This window comes from Sylvia atricapilla, chromosome 17 (genome assembly GCF_009819655.1).
Source record: "Sylvia atricapilla isolate bSylAtr1 chromosome 17, bSylAtr1.pri, whole genome shotgun sequence".
NCBI lineage: Eukaryota > Metazoa > Chordata > Aves > Passeriformes > Sylviidae > Sylvia > Sylvia atricapilla.
Window position 1 is genome coordinate 1479187 of NC_089156.1, and position 17478 is coordinate 1496664.

The 17478-nt window shown below is 54.1% G+C and overlaps 2 protein-coding genes across 2 annotated transcripts; one reads left to right on the top strand and one right to left on the bottom strand.

Annotated features, from left to right (window-relative positions):
- Window positions 1-435: 435 nt before the first annotated feature.
- Window positions 436-1923, bottom strand: UQCR10 (ubiquinol-cytochrome c reductase, complex III subunit X). Its single transcript, XM_066331147.1, is given in 3 exon segments — window positions 436-675; window positions 1758-1867; window positions 1870-1923. Coding segments are annotated over 3 exon segments (177 nt in total). The 5' UTR covers window positions 1898-1923; the 3' UTR covers window positions 436-636.
- A 78-nt stretch (window positions 1924-2001) lies between these two features.
- ZMAT5 (zinc finger matrin-type 5) lies at window positions 2002-16979 on the top strand. Its single transcript, XM_066331149.1, is given in 7 exon segments — window positions 2002-2077; window positions 6923-7145; window positions 7499-7561; window positions 7995-8008; window positions 8010-8076; window positions 14193-14304; window positions 16736-16979. Coding segments are annotated over 6 exon segments (513 nt in total). The 5' UTR covers window positions 2002-2077; window positions 6923-7018; the 3' UTR covers window positions 16866-16979.
- Window positions 16980-17478: the final 499 nt, after the last annotated feature.

The window sequence follows — 17478 nt, forward strand, 5'->3', positions numbered from 1 at the left end:
TGGGAGGAGCCAGAAGGTACAGGAATAATTAGGAAAGGGATCCACATCACCTCTGAAAGTTACAGCTGATCCCCATTCTCAGCCAGTAGTGCAGAGCACATTCCTCTGTTAGGGCAGGGCTGCAGCAGAACCTGCAGCTCTGAAGGGCCAGGCCAAGAACCTCTGTCACATCTGAGTTACAAAATGATTTTTAAGCCCCTTTTCTGTGGACAGACCAGAAGAAGCATTCAGCTTCTCACCCTTCCCAGGCAGAAGCCAAGGGTTGTCATGAACTACAACTGTCTGTGTGCTTTCAAATCCATTTTAAGATGTTGTGATTCCTGACAGTGCCCTGGAACTAAGAAACAGGGCTTGTTTTAAAGATTCTCCAACTTTCAGAGAAAAAGGAGGCACAGAAAGGCCAAAGGATGAGTGAGACAAACACACAGACACAAAACAGGACCAGGAGTTTTATTTAAACACTCTAAGTTAAGTAGAGCAGCAGAACTCCTTGAGTCCACTGGCTTCACATCACATCAGTAGGTGGCTGATAGATCTGGCTCGGAGTTGTTCCATCAGGAATTCCAGTGTCAGGAGGCTGAATCCATCCCTGCAGTGCCTGCTGCCACCCCGGACTGGTTCCTGCTGCTGAGCTGCTCAGTTCTCATACTTGTGCTTGATGTGTTTCCACAGTTTCTGCATGAAAAATAGGCAGGGAAAAATATCAAGACTTTTTAGGCAGCTTCTCAGTGGGGTTGGGATAACAGAATCCAAAACGTAAAATTATCCTGCCTGGGGAGGTGGTGATGGAGTCCTGTACGATCTGGGGGACACAGGGATGCACATGGGGGCTCCTAATCTGGATAGGGGGAAGTTGCAGAGATTCCCCTTCCCCTGTTCTGCTCTGGATAGTGGCCCAGAGACACAGCCTTGAATTCCCACCCAGACTGGAGAGAGCAGTTCTGCTCCTGCACATAAGGGATGCACAGAACAATCCTATTCATAGAATGGTTTGAGTTGGGAGAGATCTTAAAACTCATCCATTCCCACCCCTGCCGTGGGCAGGGACACCTCCCACTGTCCCAGGCTGCTCCAAGCCCCAGTGTCCAGCCTGGCCTTGGGCACTGCCAGGGATCCAGGGGCAGCCACAGCTGCTCTGGGCACCCTGTGCCAGGGCCTGCCCACCCTGCCAGGGAACAATTCCTGCCCAATATCCCATCCAGCCCTGCCCTCTGGCACTGGGAAGCCATTCCCTGTGTCCTGTCACTTCAAGCCCTTGCCCAAAGTCCTCTCATCTCCTGGAGCCCCTGTAGGCGCTGAATGGGGCTCTAGGTCTCCCCCACGCCTCCCTCGGTACCCCGCAGTCATTACCCCGTCACTTCTGTACTTAGGAACCTAAGGACAGCTTGACCCCTTTCACCCAAGGCTCAAGCTGGGGACATCCACGGCCACCAGCCCTTATCCCCTTCCTCCGCCAAGAGCAGATCAGCCAAGCTGCAGGACTACAGAGCACAGAAGCAGCTCCTTTTACCCCTCCCGCTCCCCCGTGCCTGCACAGCCCCTTCCCAGCGGCCAGAGAAGCCCAAGGACACTCCGAAGCCCCAAACACCGAGCGCCACGACAGCCGCGGAGCTCCCCCAGGCGCGGCCGAGCCGCGCTGACCCTCAGCGAGCCCCGGGGCCGGGGCTGCCGGGGCGAGGCTCTGCGCGGGGCCGGCCTGACCTTCAGCGCTGGGCCCGCACCCGGGCAGCCCCGGCGGGGCCTTGCACAGCCCTTACCCCTTCGTTGAGCTGCTCGAAGAGCGCGTCCGCGCCCTGGTCGAAGACGCGCTCGAAGAGTACGGCACCCAACACGATCGACAGCGCGAACGTGGAAGTGCGGCGGAACTCGACCCGTATACCTGCCGCAGCAGCGCCATCTTGGCCGCACGGTTCGCGCTTGCGCCGCGCCCGCAGGGAATGCTGGGAAATGTAGGCGGTTGCCCTTGGGGTAGGCTGGAAGTTGTAGGCTGCGCTTCCTGCCGGTACTGATACGCGCATGCGCCATTGCCGCAGGCATTGTGGGAGTTGTAGGCGGTGCGCCCCGGGCCTGGCAAGAGGTGGGTGAGCGTGGCCGGGGGTCACTGAGGAGCGGCCCTTGAGACGTCCCTGAGGGGCTCTGCTCGTCCCGTCCCTCCCGCCTTGTCCTCAGCGCGTCTCTGCCCGCTTTGTGCGGTGAAACCGGCCGGGCCGTGGCTGGGGCGGGACCCAGGCGGGGCTGGAGGGCTGGGGGCAGCGGGACGGGGGCGCTGAGGGGGGCAGAGACACCCCGGGCCAGCCCTGCCCTGCCCTGCCTGCCCTGCCCTGCCGTGCCCGGGTGTCCGGCCAGGGGTGACAGGAACAGGGAACAGGCTGCGCTCACTGCCCTCAGCTCAGCCCGGAAAGTGGCTGGGAGGGATTTGGAGTGCTGTCCGCAGTTCGGGGGTGTAAAGGGTGGTTGGTGTCCGTGTTCGGCGGACGAGACACGGCTGTGGGGCTCACCAAGCATGGAATGGTTTGGTTGGAAGGGGCCTTGAAGCTCAGCAAGTCACACCCCCTGCCCTGGGCAGGGCACCTTTCACTGTCCCAGGCTGCTCCAAGCCCCAGTGTCCAGCCTGGCCTTGGGCACTGCCAGGGATCCAGGGGCAGCCACAGCTGCTCCTGGGCACCCTGTGCCAGAACAAAAGTGGGAATGTTCCCGTTTGCTGCCCTTCTTTTGTGTTTCTCTCTTTTAAACCTCAGTGAGGGCAGAGCAGCTTGAGGTGACTCTAGCACAGATGGACAGACGTAAATTTGGATTTAGGAGGGCAGAACAGACAGGAATGGGACAGGGGAATCCTAACACTGAAGCTGTTTCCCTACAGGGCTGTTGGTTAAACGATTATCTAAACGAAATTCCAGAGCAGACCCTCAAGTGACGCTGCTCTGTTGTTTTGTTTGTCTCACCCACTCAGAAAGTAGCACAAGGTCTGGCTGCAGAGTAATTTCTCCTGAATTATTTTTATTTGTTCCCTCATGGAATGACTGTGAAGATCTGTGGGATTTTTCTGGGTTAGGACAAGACCTCTGCTTGTCCTGGAAGCCTGGAAGGTACCTGGTTGTATTCCTGTACAGTGTTATCCCTTTGGAACCCTAGAATATGGTGAGTAGGAAGGGACCCACAGGGATCATCCAGCCCAGCCCCTGTCCCTGCCCAGAGCCCCAACAATCCCACCCTGGGCACCCCTGGCAGCGCTGGCCAAAGGCTCCTGGAGCTCTGGCAGCCTCGGGGCTGTGCCCATTCCCTGGGGAGGCCTGGGCAGTGCCTGAACCCTCTGGGGGAGGGACCTTTCCTGATCTCCAGCCGAGCCTGCCCTGGCCCAGCTCCAGCCCTGCCCTGGGTGCTGTCCTTGGTCACCCAGAATAGATCTCAGAAAAATTTAGTTTTTATTTTTTCAGGTGTAACTGCTCAGGTTTATCTAAGACAAATTCCCTCAACTGCCCATTAATTGCTGCCGCCAGGATGGTTGTGTGTGCTCAGGTTGGTGTTGATTTGAAATCAAGCTCTGGATTTCCAGTAGAAGGTGTCCCTACCTGTGGCAGGGATTGGAATGAGAGAGCTTTAAGGCCCCTTCCAACCCAACCATTCCATGATTCTATGACAGGACACAGGGAATGGCTTCCCAGTGCAGAGGGCAGGGCTGGATGGGATATTGGCAGGAATTGTTCCCTGGCAGGGTGGGCAGGCCCTGGCACAGGGTGCCCAGAGCAGCTGTGGCTGCCCCTGGATCCCTGGCAGTGTCCAAGGCCAGGCTGGACACTGGGGCTTGGAGCAGTCTGGGACAGTGGGAGGTGTCCCTGACTGTGGCAGGGGGTGGGACTGGATGAATTTCAATATCCCTTCTAGTCCAAACCATTCCATGATTCTGTGATTTCCTCTGGGTGTAGTGGAAAGCAGGATCCGTGCCTCTGTCATTGGGAAGGTGCTGGCAGACTGTGCTGCCATTCCAAGTCTCCCCGCAGATCTGAGCCCATTTAAATTGGCAGCTGAGTATCATAAGGCTGACACTTGGATTTAATTAATTCACATCTGCCTGGTATCCGAAGTGGCTGCCATGGCCCTGAGCCCGGGCTGTGAGAAAGCAGGAATTGAGGGCAAGGCCCTGCAGCACCTCCCGGGGCTCGGGGCTGCGTGTGGAGAGCAGCAGCTCCCCCCAGACACACAGGAGTCCTGTGCCCCTTCCGCGGTCACCTTCCTCCCTCTGCCTGGTGAAACACCTCGGAGAGGCCAAGATAAAATCTGCAGCTGATACAGAGCAGTGTGGACTGCTCTGGCAGCAGCTGGAGAAGGGAAAACATGGGATGGTGCCCAGGATATCTTGGCTGGAGTTGTCCTGATCCCCTCGCTGTCACCTTTGAGGTGCATTGCTCACCCAACAGGGCGCCAGGAGACACCACACGCATTGCTGTAATACTTTCATACAACATAAAACCTTGGTGGGTTTTTTTTTTTTTATTTTTTTGGTTTTTTGTTTTTTTGGGTTTTTTTGGTTTTTAATTTGCATTTATTCAGGAAGACTTTTAAGCTAGCACAAAGCCTGGCTGGAAGCGTTTATGGCTGCGGTGGGTCCAGGTCTCAGCTCCCTGATTCAGTTGCAAATCAGGGCTGGAGATGGTGAGAGGAAACGGCCAGGCTGAGGCAGTTCTTTATAGAACAGCTACATTTAGTTTATTTCATAATGACCTAAGATGGATTTAATTAGGAACCATCTCTGTTTTCAGCTGAATAATGCTCTTTGTTTACTGCTGGAGCCGTTTGGGGAGATGGAAATAGGTGGTGCTGCTCAGAAGCAGCTTTTACTCCTCTGGACTCACAGAGCACTGGGGAGTGCTGGTGTTGCAGAGTTGGCAGAACCCAGCAAGGTATCCATGCAGTGGAATCCTTGAAAAGATGGAAATAAGTGTTGGCTATAATCACTGAAGGGGGAAGTCTCAGGGAGAATCTGATACTCCTCTAATTGTTTTTTACAATCCATCTGTCCCCTGCGATGGGAATTACTTGGCGAATTTGGGAGCAGGCAGCTTGGGATGTGGGATCTGGCTGTCTGGAATCTGTAGGAGCTTTCTGCCCTGCTTGTTAGGGGAGGAGGGGAAGGAGCTTCTGCAATTATTGCTGTCGGGGTGATGAAAGAGAAAGTTTGAAATACGATTTCAAAGGCTGGCTGCTGCTGGGCTTCCGCAGGCAGAATTCCCTGGGAGATCTCTGGAACTTGTGTGGGACCACTGCAGAATCTCATTTGTTTTCCCTGTTTGCAGCATTCTCTTCTGCAGAGATGGAGTGCAGGAGCCAGCAGCTGAGACAGGGAGCTTTTTGTGTCACTAGGAACTTTAGGAGACTCTGGATAACATGTGCAACAGGGATTGTTTCAGTATTTAAAAGCAGGACCCTGCCAGTGGGCCAGGCTTGTTCCCTCTGAATTCCATCAGCCCCACTACAGTGCTGCAAAACTCAGGGATGCAAAGGATGAGGGGATTTATGGCTCCATCCTCATTAGCAGTGCTTGGGTTTGGATTCTTAGGCTGGAAGAGGAGCATTTCAGAGCTGAAGCCCTGCAGAGCTGAGTCAGGATCAGCCCAGGGATGGGGGATTTGGGGGTCCCAGCACACATGGCCGGAGGCATGGCCAGCCCTCACCCCCCAGGAAAGAACCTCAACACAAGATTTCCAGTTCACTTGGAATATTTTAATATTTTACCTTCAGTGTGGAGGTTTTCAGTCCCAATTTTAAAAATCTCAGAAGGTCTTCCCATCGAATGCAGCTTTGCTTTGACTTGTGGGTGTGAGGCCTTGGAGATTTCCGGGGTTTGCTTTGGAAGCAGCAGTTCCTGGGAGCAGAGGAGGGAAGGGAACGTGGTGCTGGTGCTCCTGCTGGGAGGATGTCTGGCAGGAGGCTTGGAGCCCTGCCTGAGCTGGGCTCTGAGGGATTGCCTGGTGCTCTGCTCTTGTGCCAGCCAGAGGAATCGCCCCGGGGGCTGTGATTGATTCTGGACCCGGTTTATTTATAAAATCTTTATTTCTTGTGCTGGTCTCTGTGCTACTTTTTAAATGGATTCGGCTGTCAAAGTGTCAAAACCTGGAGAATTGCTTTTGGAGTTTATCTTCCAGTCCATCCATCTTTGCCATTCATCAGGTACCTTTATATCCCTCGAGAGAGAGCTTGCAGCTCCTTCAGGGTGTTTGTTGCACCTCCAGCAGGGACATCCAATGAGGGCAGGTGCCTGAAGGATAAAACATGAGCTGATCTCACCTGCACTTACAGTGGCTCCAGGCCAGCACAGGTGGGAGCTCCCAAATTCTGTTGTGATCTTAGTGCTGTACTCAAAGCAGGCACACCTTGGTGCCATGGGCTGGGGAGGATGAGGAGAGCAATCCTTGCTGTGCAGAAAAAAGCAGGTGGCTCAGTGGATTGTAGGAAATCTGTCCTGTAGTGTTTGTAATGCAGCTTCGCACCTGCAGGACAGGTGAGATCAGCTTCTGTTTTATCTTTGAGGATAAAATGAGCTTTGCTGAGTTTCCTCCTTGCTTTGAAGAGATGGACGGGGAGGAGTTTCCTTCCTCTTTGTATCAGCTTATGGAGATCATGGTCAAAGTCCCCAGGACCTCCAGCTCCTCCTGTTTGCACCTTGGATGGCTTTGTGCTGCACCTTCTCTGGAGCCTGTGGCTCTCTGTTTTCTGTGGTCTGAACTCAGGGAGGGAGAATCCTTCCAGCAGAGCTGTTGTTGCTTTGGGTGACAGAGATAAATGCAGATCAGCCTTTTCTCCCATGTGCAGGCAGCAGATCCTGCCCCAGCAGTCTGTGATGGACAAGGATATAAACTGTTGGGTCTCACCTCTTTCTCTGTCTGCCAGCCTTAAGTGATTTGATTTTCTGCTCCTTTGGAAGCAGGCGCTGTAAATCCTGGATCCTCCATTCCCATGGCTGGGCGCCGAGGAGCTGCCTGGTGATTCCAGGACATGCTGATGCTGTTTTGCCAGGAGAGAGATGGGGAAAAGGTATTTCTGTGACTACTGTGACAGGTCCTTCCAGGACAACCTGCACAACAGGAAGAAGCACCTCAATGGAGTGCAGCATCTCCGGGCTAAGAGAGTGTGGTACGACTTATTCCGAGGTGGGTGCTCCCAAGCTGTCTGCCCCTCCCTTCCTGGGGACTGGGGAGGTGATGGATGGAGTGGGGGAGTGGGAAGAGAAAATAAATCAGCACTGATGATTTATACCACTCTGTGTGCCTGTGAATTGAGCACGTGGTGCTGCTGAATCGGGCAGTCTCAGAGGTGAAACCCTCGTGTGTGGCTCTGACCTGTCTCAGCACACAGTTCCAGGTGTGGGAGTGGGTTAAACTGGCTGTGAAACCATTGTCTGGGTGTCCTTCTGCTTCTTCTGGTCCCTGACCAGTTTGGGACCAGATGATGGGATTTTGCTGTGCCCACGATCTTTACCTGGGTTCATCCCTTGTCTCCCCAGATGCTGCTGCTATCCTGCAGGAAGAGCAGACCAAGAAACCTTGTCGGAAGTTTCTGCAAACAGGTGAGGAGTTGTGAGGTGGAAAGAAGTTCCTGGCCTCCAGCTGCTCCTTCCAGAGGCAGCCCAAGGCTGGAGGGAGGGTTTGGGCCTGTGTCTGGCATCCAGGTGTGATGGAGCCTGGGTTTGCTTGCACAAGGACCTCCTCTGGGTGGTTCTCATGGAACTCTGGCTTTTCCCAGAATTATTAAAATTGGAAAAGACCTTTAAGATCACTGAGTCCAAATGTCAGTACAGCATGACCGTGTGCATCATTAAACCATGTCCACAGGTGCCACATCCACACACTTTTTTTGAGCACTTCCAGGGGTGGTGATTGCACCACTTCTCCTGGGCAGCCCATTCCAATGCTTTACAACCCTTTCTGTGAAGAATATTTCCTAATATCTAATCTAGAGAATTTTGAACTGAATTTTCAAATCTCACTATTTCATTCCAGGGCAGTGTGATTTTGGGGTCCAACTGCAGATTTTCCCACATGACAGAGCAGGACCTGGAGAAGCTGAGTGCCCAGGTTCAAGGTGAGTCCTCCACCAAGGCAATGTCTAAAACACTCCTTGGGGGGAGAGTTGCTGCAGGGACGTGTGAGAGGCTGTGCAGGCTGTGATCCCTCACTTCCTGCACAGAGGCCAGCAAGCATGGATCCTTCCCTCCTGCTCCCCAGTGCTCTGTGAGCCTGGAAGTGCTGCAGTTTGTCATATGCTCCCTGCTCTCGAGCTGCTGGCAAAGACACAAACCTGGAGCCGTGCTGTTACCACTTGGCAGCAAGAGTTTGGAGTGGCCTTCGTGAGCCCTCAGGGTTTTGTTCAGTCAGGGAATAAAACTGTCAGCAGCAGAGGGCACTGGTACATCACGTCCCCTAAATTTATGGATTGATTTCCCCCCACCTTGCTGCTATTACCAGGGAGCTGCTGCTTCCACCCGTGGGAAGAGCTGGTGGGAAGAGCTGTCCTGCTGTCGGGCTGTGAAGGGGTCCTGGATCCAGAAACAGCCTCTGCTTGGGTGGCTTTGGATGGAAGTGAAGCGTGGGCAGAAGGTGGATGGCAGCTGCTCCCTGCTGGGAGTTTGCAGAGCACTTTTGAACTTTCTCGTTCTGGGACTACCATTCTTGGAACTACTTTTCTTTTAGGGAAAAGAGGTGGTAGGAGTCATTATTTCAGTGGTTGAAGAAAATGACAGAATCACAGACTGGGAAGGGATCTTAAGCTCATCTCACTCCACCCACCTTCCACTAGACCACGTTACTACAAGCCCCTTCCAGCCTGGCCTTGGACACTTCCAGGGAGTGTGAGTGAGGTGTTGGTGAGAACTTGTGGAATGGTTGAAATCTCCACTGGAGATCATCTAACCCTAACTATGCTGAAGGCAGGGTGAGCTCAGGCAGGGTGCTCAAGGCCACTTTCAGTTGTGGTTTGAGTATCTCAAGGCTGGAGACCATGTGGATGACCCGATCCACTGTTTGACTAGGTTCATAATAAAATGTGTAATTTATTAAATATTTAAATAGAAATTCCTGACAGAAATTCCTGTATTTTGTGTTGTGCCCATTGTCTCTGTACTGGGGAGCCCAGCACTGGGTACTGTACCCAGATGTGTCCTCACAGTGTGGAGCAGAGAAGAAGGATTCCTTCCCCAGGCTGTGTAGCCCAGCTTGGAGCAGCTCCCATGCCCACATCCTCACTGGAGCCAGCTGTTGTTTTGCCATGAGTCTGGCAAAGTCAGGCTGAAGTGTGGAAGTGTGGGATGTGAGATGGGGGATGTGCGTGGGGTAGAGCCTCTCCTGGCCCTCAGAGGGATCCCATTTGGGGAGGAAGAGCTCAGGGGAGCCAGGGAGAGGCAGGCAGGCAGCACTGAGCTATTCCAGGCTGTGCTGAGTCAGTGAGAGCCCCCGAGGTGACTCTGAATCAATCTCTGAGTCAATAAAGCCACGGTAGGGACAGGGAACGCTCCAGCCCTTCCCAAAGTCACCTTCCAGGCAGAGCCTCACCCTGACCCCTCTCTGCTGGGCTCCCCGGGGTGACACAGAGTGACAGGCACGGGAACCTCTAGCATTTCCAGGCACTGGCTGTTCCTGCAGGAGAAGTGGCAGCTCTCTGGAGCGGAGCAGGGAAGGCTGGCAGCTCCTCTGCGCTTGGGCAGCTTTCCTTGCCAATTACACTTGTTATTGAGTATTGACTTGTGTCAAAGGGGTCGGTGTAAGTGCAGGATTGGCTGCTGAGAGCCAATTCCAGGGAGATTACTGGGAAACCTTGCATTTGTGTTCCGGACTCAAACATTTCATCTACCAATTAGCCCTGAAGGAGCGATGGCCAGGGACAGGGGGTGCTTGGCTGGAGAGTTCAATCCTGCTTCCCTCTCTCGTGGTGTGGCCTCGTGCATCACACAGACTCCAGCTCTGGTCAGAGAGTTTGGAGGGATTTGGTGCAGGGAAAGGCTCAGCAGAGTTTGGTGGAGGAGACGAACAGCCTGTAACAGACAGGGTGGAAGGATCAGACTCTGTCTGATGAGTCATGGGGACATTCCAGCGCTCCTTCAGCTGCCAAATCACTTGTGTCTCAGGTGCTGGGGCTGAGGGCAAGCTCGTGTGTGGCAGGGTGTGTAACTCACACAGGATCCTCCATCAGTGATGTCCCATATGCATTCCCACTCAGTCTCAGGATCTCTGAGCCGTGAGCCATCCCAAGCCACAGCCAGTGGCATTGGAGCAATCTGGACCAGGCTGCCTCTCACTGACCCAGCTGGGAGATTTTGGCAGGTTTGGATCCTGGGGTCATCAGGGATTTGAGATGAGCCAAGAGGCTGGAAGCTCCAGAGCCTTCCCAAGCCTGGGGTGACTGTGCTGGGGTGGCCAGGCTGGTGGTGGATGATCTCCTGGTGGGCCCACAGTGCTTGCTTAGCTCCCCTTTCCTCAGCTCTAGTGCAGAGAAAGCCAGGTCTGATTTTTTTTTAACCCAGCTAAATCGTGATGGCACTTTTATATCATGTAAATATTGAACCTATCCCTGAGTCCCTGTGAGTGTAGGTGTTGGTAGCTCCCTGTCATGAACTCACCTTGATAACAAAGCATTTTATCACAGCAAAGGAAACATGACATTATCCTTAACATTTGGCCTTTGTAATGCTGGGAGTTCACCCTCTATTTTGTGTAAGTTTTGTAGATTAAGTAGGAAAATTTCTGCATGATTCCATGTTCTAGAACAGCTTGGAGCCTGGCCTACTTTGGCGTCAGCATCTCTGCACCCTATAGAATATCCTCATCAAGAAGCAACAGTTTACACCTTCAGCAGGGAGGGAGCTCATATTCCCAGCTGTTCCCCCATCAAAGCATTAGCCTTCTGCATCTGCTGCATCATTCATCAGCCAGACACTTCCAGGCTGTCATTTTAAGTACAGTTGTGTCAGGAAAAGTCACTGTCAATTGCCATCTCCTTGCTCAGAGTTATTGGCTCCCCGCTAATCCATGTCCCTGGTGCAGGCAGGATGAACCTGGCTGGGCTCTGGTGACTCCAGCCAGGGCTGCAGAGGAGGGCACAGCTGGGGGAGTGTCCATGAGGCTGAACGGATCTGAGGGAGCCTGCTGGGCTGGCTGCAGTGCACTGGTTTGGCTGGGCAGGGAGCAGGAGAAGGGCTCACACTGGGACTGCAGGACGGTCACTTCCTTGCTGCTCCCATGGCTGGGGCTCCTCAGCCTCATCTCAGCCATGCTGTGGTGCTGATCTTGTGCTCTGGAGGAGTTGGAGTTCCACATCATCCACCAGGGAGGCAGCTGAGGGATTTCACGTGCATCTCCTTGCTGGGTGGGACCTGAAGGGTTTCCTGTGCATCTCCTGGCCGGGTGACCCACTGTACAGAGGGTTCCATCTCTCACACAGCAATGTTTTTTTCAAGAAGAAAACCCATGGGGAGAGAAGATAAATGTGGACCCTGCTCTGGCATCATTAGAGGCACTTCATGACCACAGATGCTCTTTTAATTGGCTGTAATTAGACTTTGAAGCAAACACCACAGTAAGAATGAGGAGGGAGGAAGCACCTTCACAGCTGTCCAGCTGCATGGCCACGTGTGGGGAGCAAGGACTGGTAAAGGCCTTTCAGAGCTACTTCTTGGAATAGCTGTTGGCATTCAGGGAGTTTGCCAAAGGCAGGGTGTGTTTGGTGGTCCCTGGATGGGATGTGTGTGCTCCAAGGGGTCATGGAGCCCATCAAGCTGGGCAGAGCTGGAGAGTTGCCTGTCCCTGCTGCTGTATTTCTGAGCCCTGAGGTTTGGAATGTTCTGGAGCAGGAGCTCCTGGAGCTGTGAGAACAGGGATACAGCTGGATGTCTTTCTGATGTGGATACAGGCTTCATTTGAGGTAGTGCAAATCCAGAGCGGTTCCACAGCATTCAGTGAACTTCTCTGGTTGGGACCATGAGTTGTGGCTACTCCGTCCCTGATGTGGTGCCCTGGGGCTCCCTGCTCTGAACAGAGAAGCTTGGGCTGTTTATGGTCTGTTGTCCTATGGGGCTGGGAGTTGGATGAAGAGGAAATCACAGTGATACAGAGTGGTGGGAGAGATTCTTTCTGTGATTTTTGTCCCTGCCTCATCAAAGCTTCCACAGACACTGCTTGTCTGTCCCCCTGCCGGGGTGGGATGTGCTCAGAAGGTGGAAAAACATGGAACAAAGGGAAATAAGGTGCTCCAGGTTGCCAGGTGAGTCTAACCCTGAGTGTGGGCAGTGCCCAGTTCTCCAGGCTGAGCTTCTTGCCTCCACATGCCCTCACCTGGCCAGCTGGTGAGTTGACCCCATGTAGCTCTGCTGAGGCTGTAATCCTTGGGAACAGCTGTGGGAGACTGGAACATTCCTGTCTCCAGCCTTCTCGGTGGGTTCAGAGCAGCACCCGGACATCAGGACCACGGCGGGCTTTCTGTGGTGGCACTGGGCACATTGTCACCCCGCCCAGCAGCAGCAGCTGAAAAGGCTGATGACAAATTATCCATCTGGCTGCTCATTGTGTAGCACATCTCTGCCATCCTGATTTAGTATTCAACAGGCAGATGAATAATTGGTTGCCACCAGTAGGATGAAGTGATCCTTCACTCTGCCCAAGCACTATTAATTTCACACTCTGTCTGCAAAGGTATAATATTTTCCTTAAAACGTATGACATATGGTGGGTGGGTGTGGAGCAGGCTCCTGAGGGGCACGGCTGCAGGTGCCTTGGTCCCTAAATGGGATCAGAGATCCCCCCAGAAGGATGGATGAGCAGGGCTAAGGGAATGACATGCAGCTGCCTCTACTTCCTTTGTGTTGTCACCAGTATTTGGTTTTGTGCATTCCCTGTTCTGTTAGGTGGGAAGTTTCCACTAGGCTGGGGATGGGATCACTGGGGCCATGTCCTCTTCCCTGATGTGCTGACAGGAGTGTGTCTGTGTCAGGACTCCTGCCAGACCTGTTCAGCACCAGCTCCCTGCCTGCAGCTGGTGGGGGGACTGGGGAGCTTTGCTGACTGGGCAGCTGTGGGTTTGTGCAACACTGGCTCCGTGCCCTTCTCCCCAGGGGATGCCTGTGGGCATCTGCCCCACACATCAGCCCTTCCTGGCTGATTAGAGGGGTTGAATCTTGATTCAGTAAACAGCAGAGGTTTCTCCCAGTTTCCTTCCTTGTTCCTAACCACCATGAGAACAGAACAAGGAGTAATGGATTCAAACTGAAAACTGAAAGAGTGGTCTTGTAGGTTAGGTGTAAGGTTGGACTCAAAGATCTCTCTTGAACCTGATTGATTCTGTAATTCTGTGATTTGTGGAAGAAATCCTTTTCTCTCACAGGGTGAGGCCCTGGCACAGGTTGCCCAGAGAAGCTGTGGCTGCCCCAGGGTCCCTGGCACTGTCCAGGGCCAGACTGGACAGGGCTTGGAGCAGCCTGGGATAGTAGAAGGTGTCCCTGCCCATGGCGGGGGGTGGACTGGATGGGCTTTGAGGTGACTTCCAACCAAGCCATTCCGTGGTTCTAAATACAAGAACTTGTCCCCTGGTTCTCTCTGCCCTGGTTCTGCCCCTGGGCCGGTGACAGCTCAGCCTGGGCTGTGCAGGGGCTGGGGACCGTCAGGCAGGGAGCTCCTTAAGCAGCCCTGACAGCAGCTCTGGGATCTGTCTGCCGGCTGGAACACGCACCCCGGAACTGTTCAGACTCTCCCGGGCTGCCAAGGCTGCATCGATCCGGACACTGTCCCTGTCACTCCCACCTAACAGGGCAGGGGTGGCACAGCTGCTGCTGCCAGTTGGAGGGACACGGCTCTGGAAATGGCTCAGGGCCAGCTGAGGCTGTTCAGGCAAGGATGAGGGTGATCTGCCCCGGGGGGGAGATGTCAGACTCCCCTCAGTGCCCAAACTGCTACCATGCTGGTTTAGCTCTTGTCCCCTGCTCTGCCTGGCTGCAGCTGTCGCCAGGGATGACTGCAAGCATCAGATGGCAGGAGGGCAGAGGAGGATGAGGAGGGGCTGCCACAGGCACGGTGCACACTCACCAGCCTGTGAAACTGTGCAGGGTAATGAGCAGCAGGGTTAATGGAGTGAAAGGACAAGGGTCTGTTGGCCCTTTCTCTTATGGCCCTCCCTCTGATCCAGCCCTCTCTGATCTCAGTCTTTCTCTCAAGCAGGGGAGAAGAGGCTGAAGGAGCTGCAGAGGGAGGGAGCAGATATCCCACCTGGCACCATCGAGGACTGGCTGGACAAGAGAGCCCAGAGGCTGAGCGCAGCCCAGAGTAACAGGTACTGGGGATCATCCAGGTGTGGATGCAGAGGGGGCTGGGATGGGGGAGGGTGCAGGGGATCAGAGGTCCCAACACCCCCAGGCAGAGCTTGTGAGGGGCAGGTGTGTGGATCCAGCTCTGCCTGCCCCATCAGAGATGTGTGCCCAGGTGTCCCCATGTACCAGGGGTCACACTTTGGGAACAAGCCACAGCAGAGGAGTGCCCCTTGCTCTCTGCACAGACACACCTGGAAGGACAGAGCCGGTGCTGTGCTGGGTCATTAACACCCAGGGTTCAGCGTCAGGAGCCTGCTTTCATCTGTTGACAGCTCCTCCATCCCCTGCCTGCCAGGGAGGGTGGAATTGGCTCCTCCTCACAGTATCCATTCGGATTCGGCGCCGGCTGTTCCCTCACTCACCTGACTGTGCCGCAGGCTTAATGGGATGACATTTGGGCGGGTGCCAATCTCTCTTCTGTTCTTTCTCTGTTTGTTCCCGTCCTCTTCGTGTTTGGACTGGGTAGGATCTTCTTTCTGGTGCTTGTCTGAGCTTGTTGCTCTGGGATTGTTCTGTCCCTCAGCTCGGCTCCCCTTGGCCTTGCAGAGGTGTCCAATTCCTGTCCCCTACATTTCAGTTGCCCCATTTTGTTTTTCCTGCCTGTGAATCCCTGGAAACTTGGGGTAGATCAGCTCTTAAAGAAGATAGCCATCACTATTCCCAGAGGAATTTCAGACCTTCAAAATTACTTGGTGATACTCAGAGGAATGGTCAGACCTTCAGAACTTGGACTCTGCTGCCTCCATAGATGCACAAAACAAATTTCCAGGATTGTTGCTGTTTTTCCAGCCTCCTGTCCCTGCAGGCTCAGAAACCATCTGCTACAGGAATTAAACACCAACTACTGGAACTTCCTTTCCTCTCTCCAGCACTGCCAATGCCTCTCCCAATCATCTCTGTGCTCCCTTTGTGCCCTCCAGCCCCACATTTCATGGGATTGATTCTTACCTATTCCAAAGGAAACACAGAACATGGATTTCTGTCAGGAAAGGGTCCAAGACCTCAAAGCTTCTGAGATGCCACAATTTCCATGAGTGTGCAAGTAGGTAGAGGAGAGATCCCATTACCACCTTTGGAAAGGAAATATTCTTGACCTTGCTGGCCACTGGAGAATCCCTGTGGGACAGCCATTGAGAATGCTCTAGCTGTAGGTAAACCTTTGATAGAGCACTCGTAGCTCATGAGACCCCAGGAAACTGAGTACCCAGTACTGCCTATTGATGAGTTCTGCTGCTCAGGAAGCAGCTCATTAGGTGATGGCTGCACCTTGCAGCATTCCCTCTGTTCCATATCCAGCAGGTGCTGAGGGAATGACACCAAATATCCCTGCCCAGAGGGGCTGGTGTGTGTCCTCATGGTCTGCCTCATCCTGAGCTCTGCAGAATCCCCACTGAGGGGATAAACCTTGAACCAAGTGACTTTGCTCTGTGTTAGTTGCCTGGAAAATGCTCCTGGAAAACTACTCCTGTAGTTGGCTCTTGGCCACGGCCCCGCAGGGAGAGGAGGGTGCTGCTTCTCCCCGGGGTTATGTAAAGGAGTTGATTAGATTTCTTCTGGCATAACAATTAAAAAGATTCATCAGGATGGAGGTAGAGGCCTGAGAAGCTGCAAGGCTGCTGTCAGGGCTTGTGTGAGAGAACAAATGAGCTTCCTGTACTTGGGAATTAATGAAAAAGGTACGTTTCCCATGAATTTAAACGTGCCCCGGTCAAGCTGGAGGTAAGGGAGAGATGGTTCTTGTTCCTGCACTTCTTCATCCCAGTGTGGGTGTTTGCAGCAGCCTCGACCAGTAAAGCTCAGGAGAGGGGCAGGGACAGAGTGACTCCCAGGCCGTGGGGTGGGAGAAGCCTCTTCCCTTTGCTGAAGGGTCCTCTGGTGCACACACCCTGCTGGTTTGGCAGCTCCTCCGTTTCCGAGGGGTCCTTGTCCTGTGGGAAGTGCACAGCTGGCTTGGGATTTGGGCTGCTCTGAAAGAAACATCTGCTGGTTTTGTTTGTTCTTCTTCCAACTCAGCTGTGTGAGGAGTGGGGCTGGAGGGGCTGGGACGAGCCCTGCTCCCAGCACCTGGCAGCTGGGCCTGCTGAGCCCTTCTCGGGGGGCTGTGCTGCTCCCCCAGCCCAGATCCCCTCACCTCAGTGTTCCCACCTGAGTTTTCACTGGCACACACTATGTTAGGCTGCTTGGATATGCTGGGAATTGTCACACAATTGTTCTGGTGCTGGATTGGGATGGGGGATGAATGAATGTATTTAGTGACAACCAAAACCCTCCTCTGCTAGCCCCTTCTCTTTAGGGGCTGCTGGAGGGCGCACAGGGAAGCCCAGCCCCCAGCATGGCCTTGCTATCAGACTGACACACTGCTTCTCACCTCATCCCTTTCCATCTCCCTCACAGTGCTCTTCCTGAGAAACCAGCACCATTCCAGTACCCTCCGGGCTGGCCGCCAGTGCAGGAGCTGCCCCCGTCCCTGCAGGCCCCCCCGCCTGGGGGCTGGCCTGTGCCCCCCAGCCTGCAGTGGGGCTGAGGCAGTGGCAGCCCCAGAGCTGCCTGGGGCTGCCTGGCTGCCTCTTCTCCAGGAAAGGGACAGGATTATTTATACACACTTTTATTTCAATAAACCCTCCTCCTGCCCCTTGCAGCCTCTGTGTGTCGTGTTCTGCTCTCCTGTGGGCTGAGCCTCTCCCCTGGCTCTCTCCCTGCCTCTGGAACAAGGATCTGTGCTCAGCAGAGCTCCAGCCCTGCTCAGGGGCTGTCTGTTGTCAGCTGGAGCTGACATTCCCCATTTCCCGGGTAGGATGCATCCCCTCAGATCACTGCTGTCTGCTCTGCCTGCTCAGTCCAGCTCCGTGCTGGGCTCTGTGATCCGGGCTGGAGAAAGACCCAGGCTTTTAGAGCTGATGCTTCATTTCCTCGGGTGTTTGTGCCATGTTTGTTCTTGATACATTCAGGGTGTGACCCTGCCTGGGTCCAGGTTCTAGAGCTCCCAGGGGAGAGCCTGGGGAGCTTCCCTCAGCCCTGCTGTGCTGGAGGCAGGGGGCAAGGAGGGAAAATATCCCAAGGTTTGTCCACAGTGAGAGTTTGAGTCATCTCTCCTTTGCTGGTAAAGCATGGGCTGAGGGGGGACCTTGGCTGTCTCA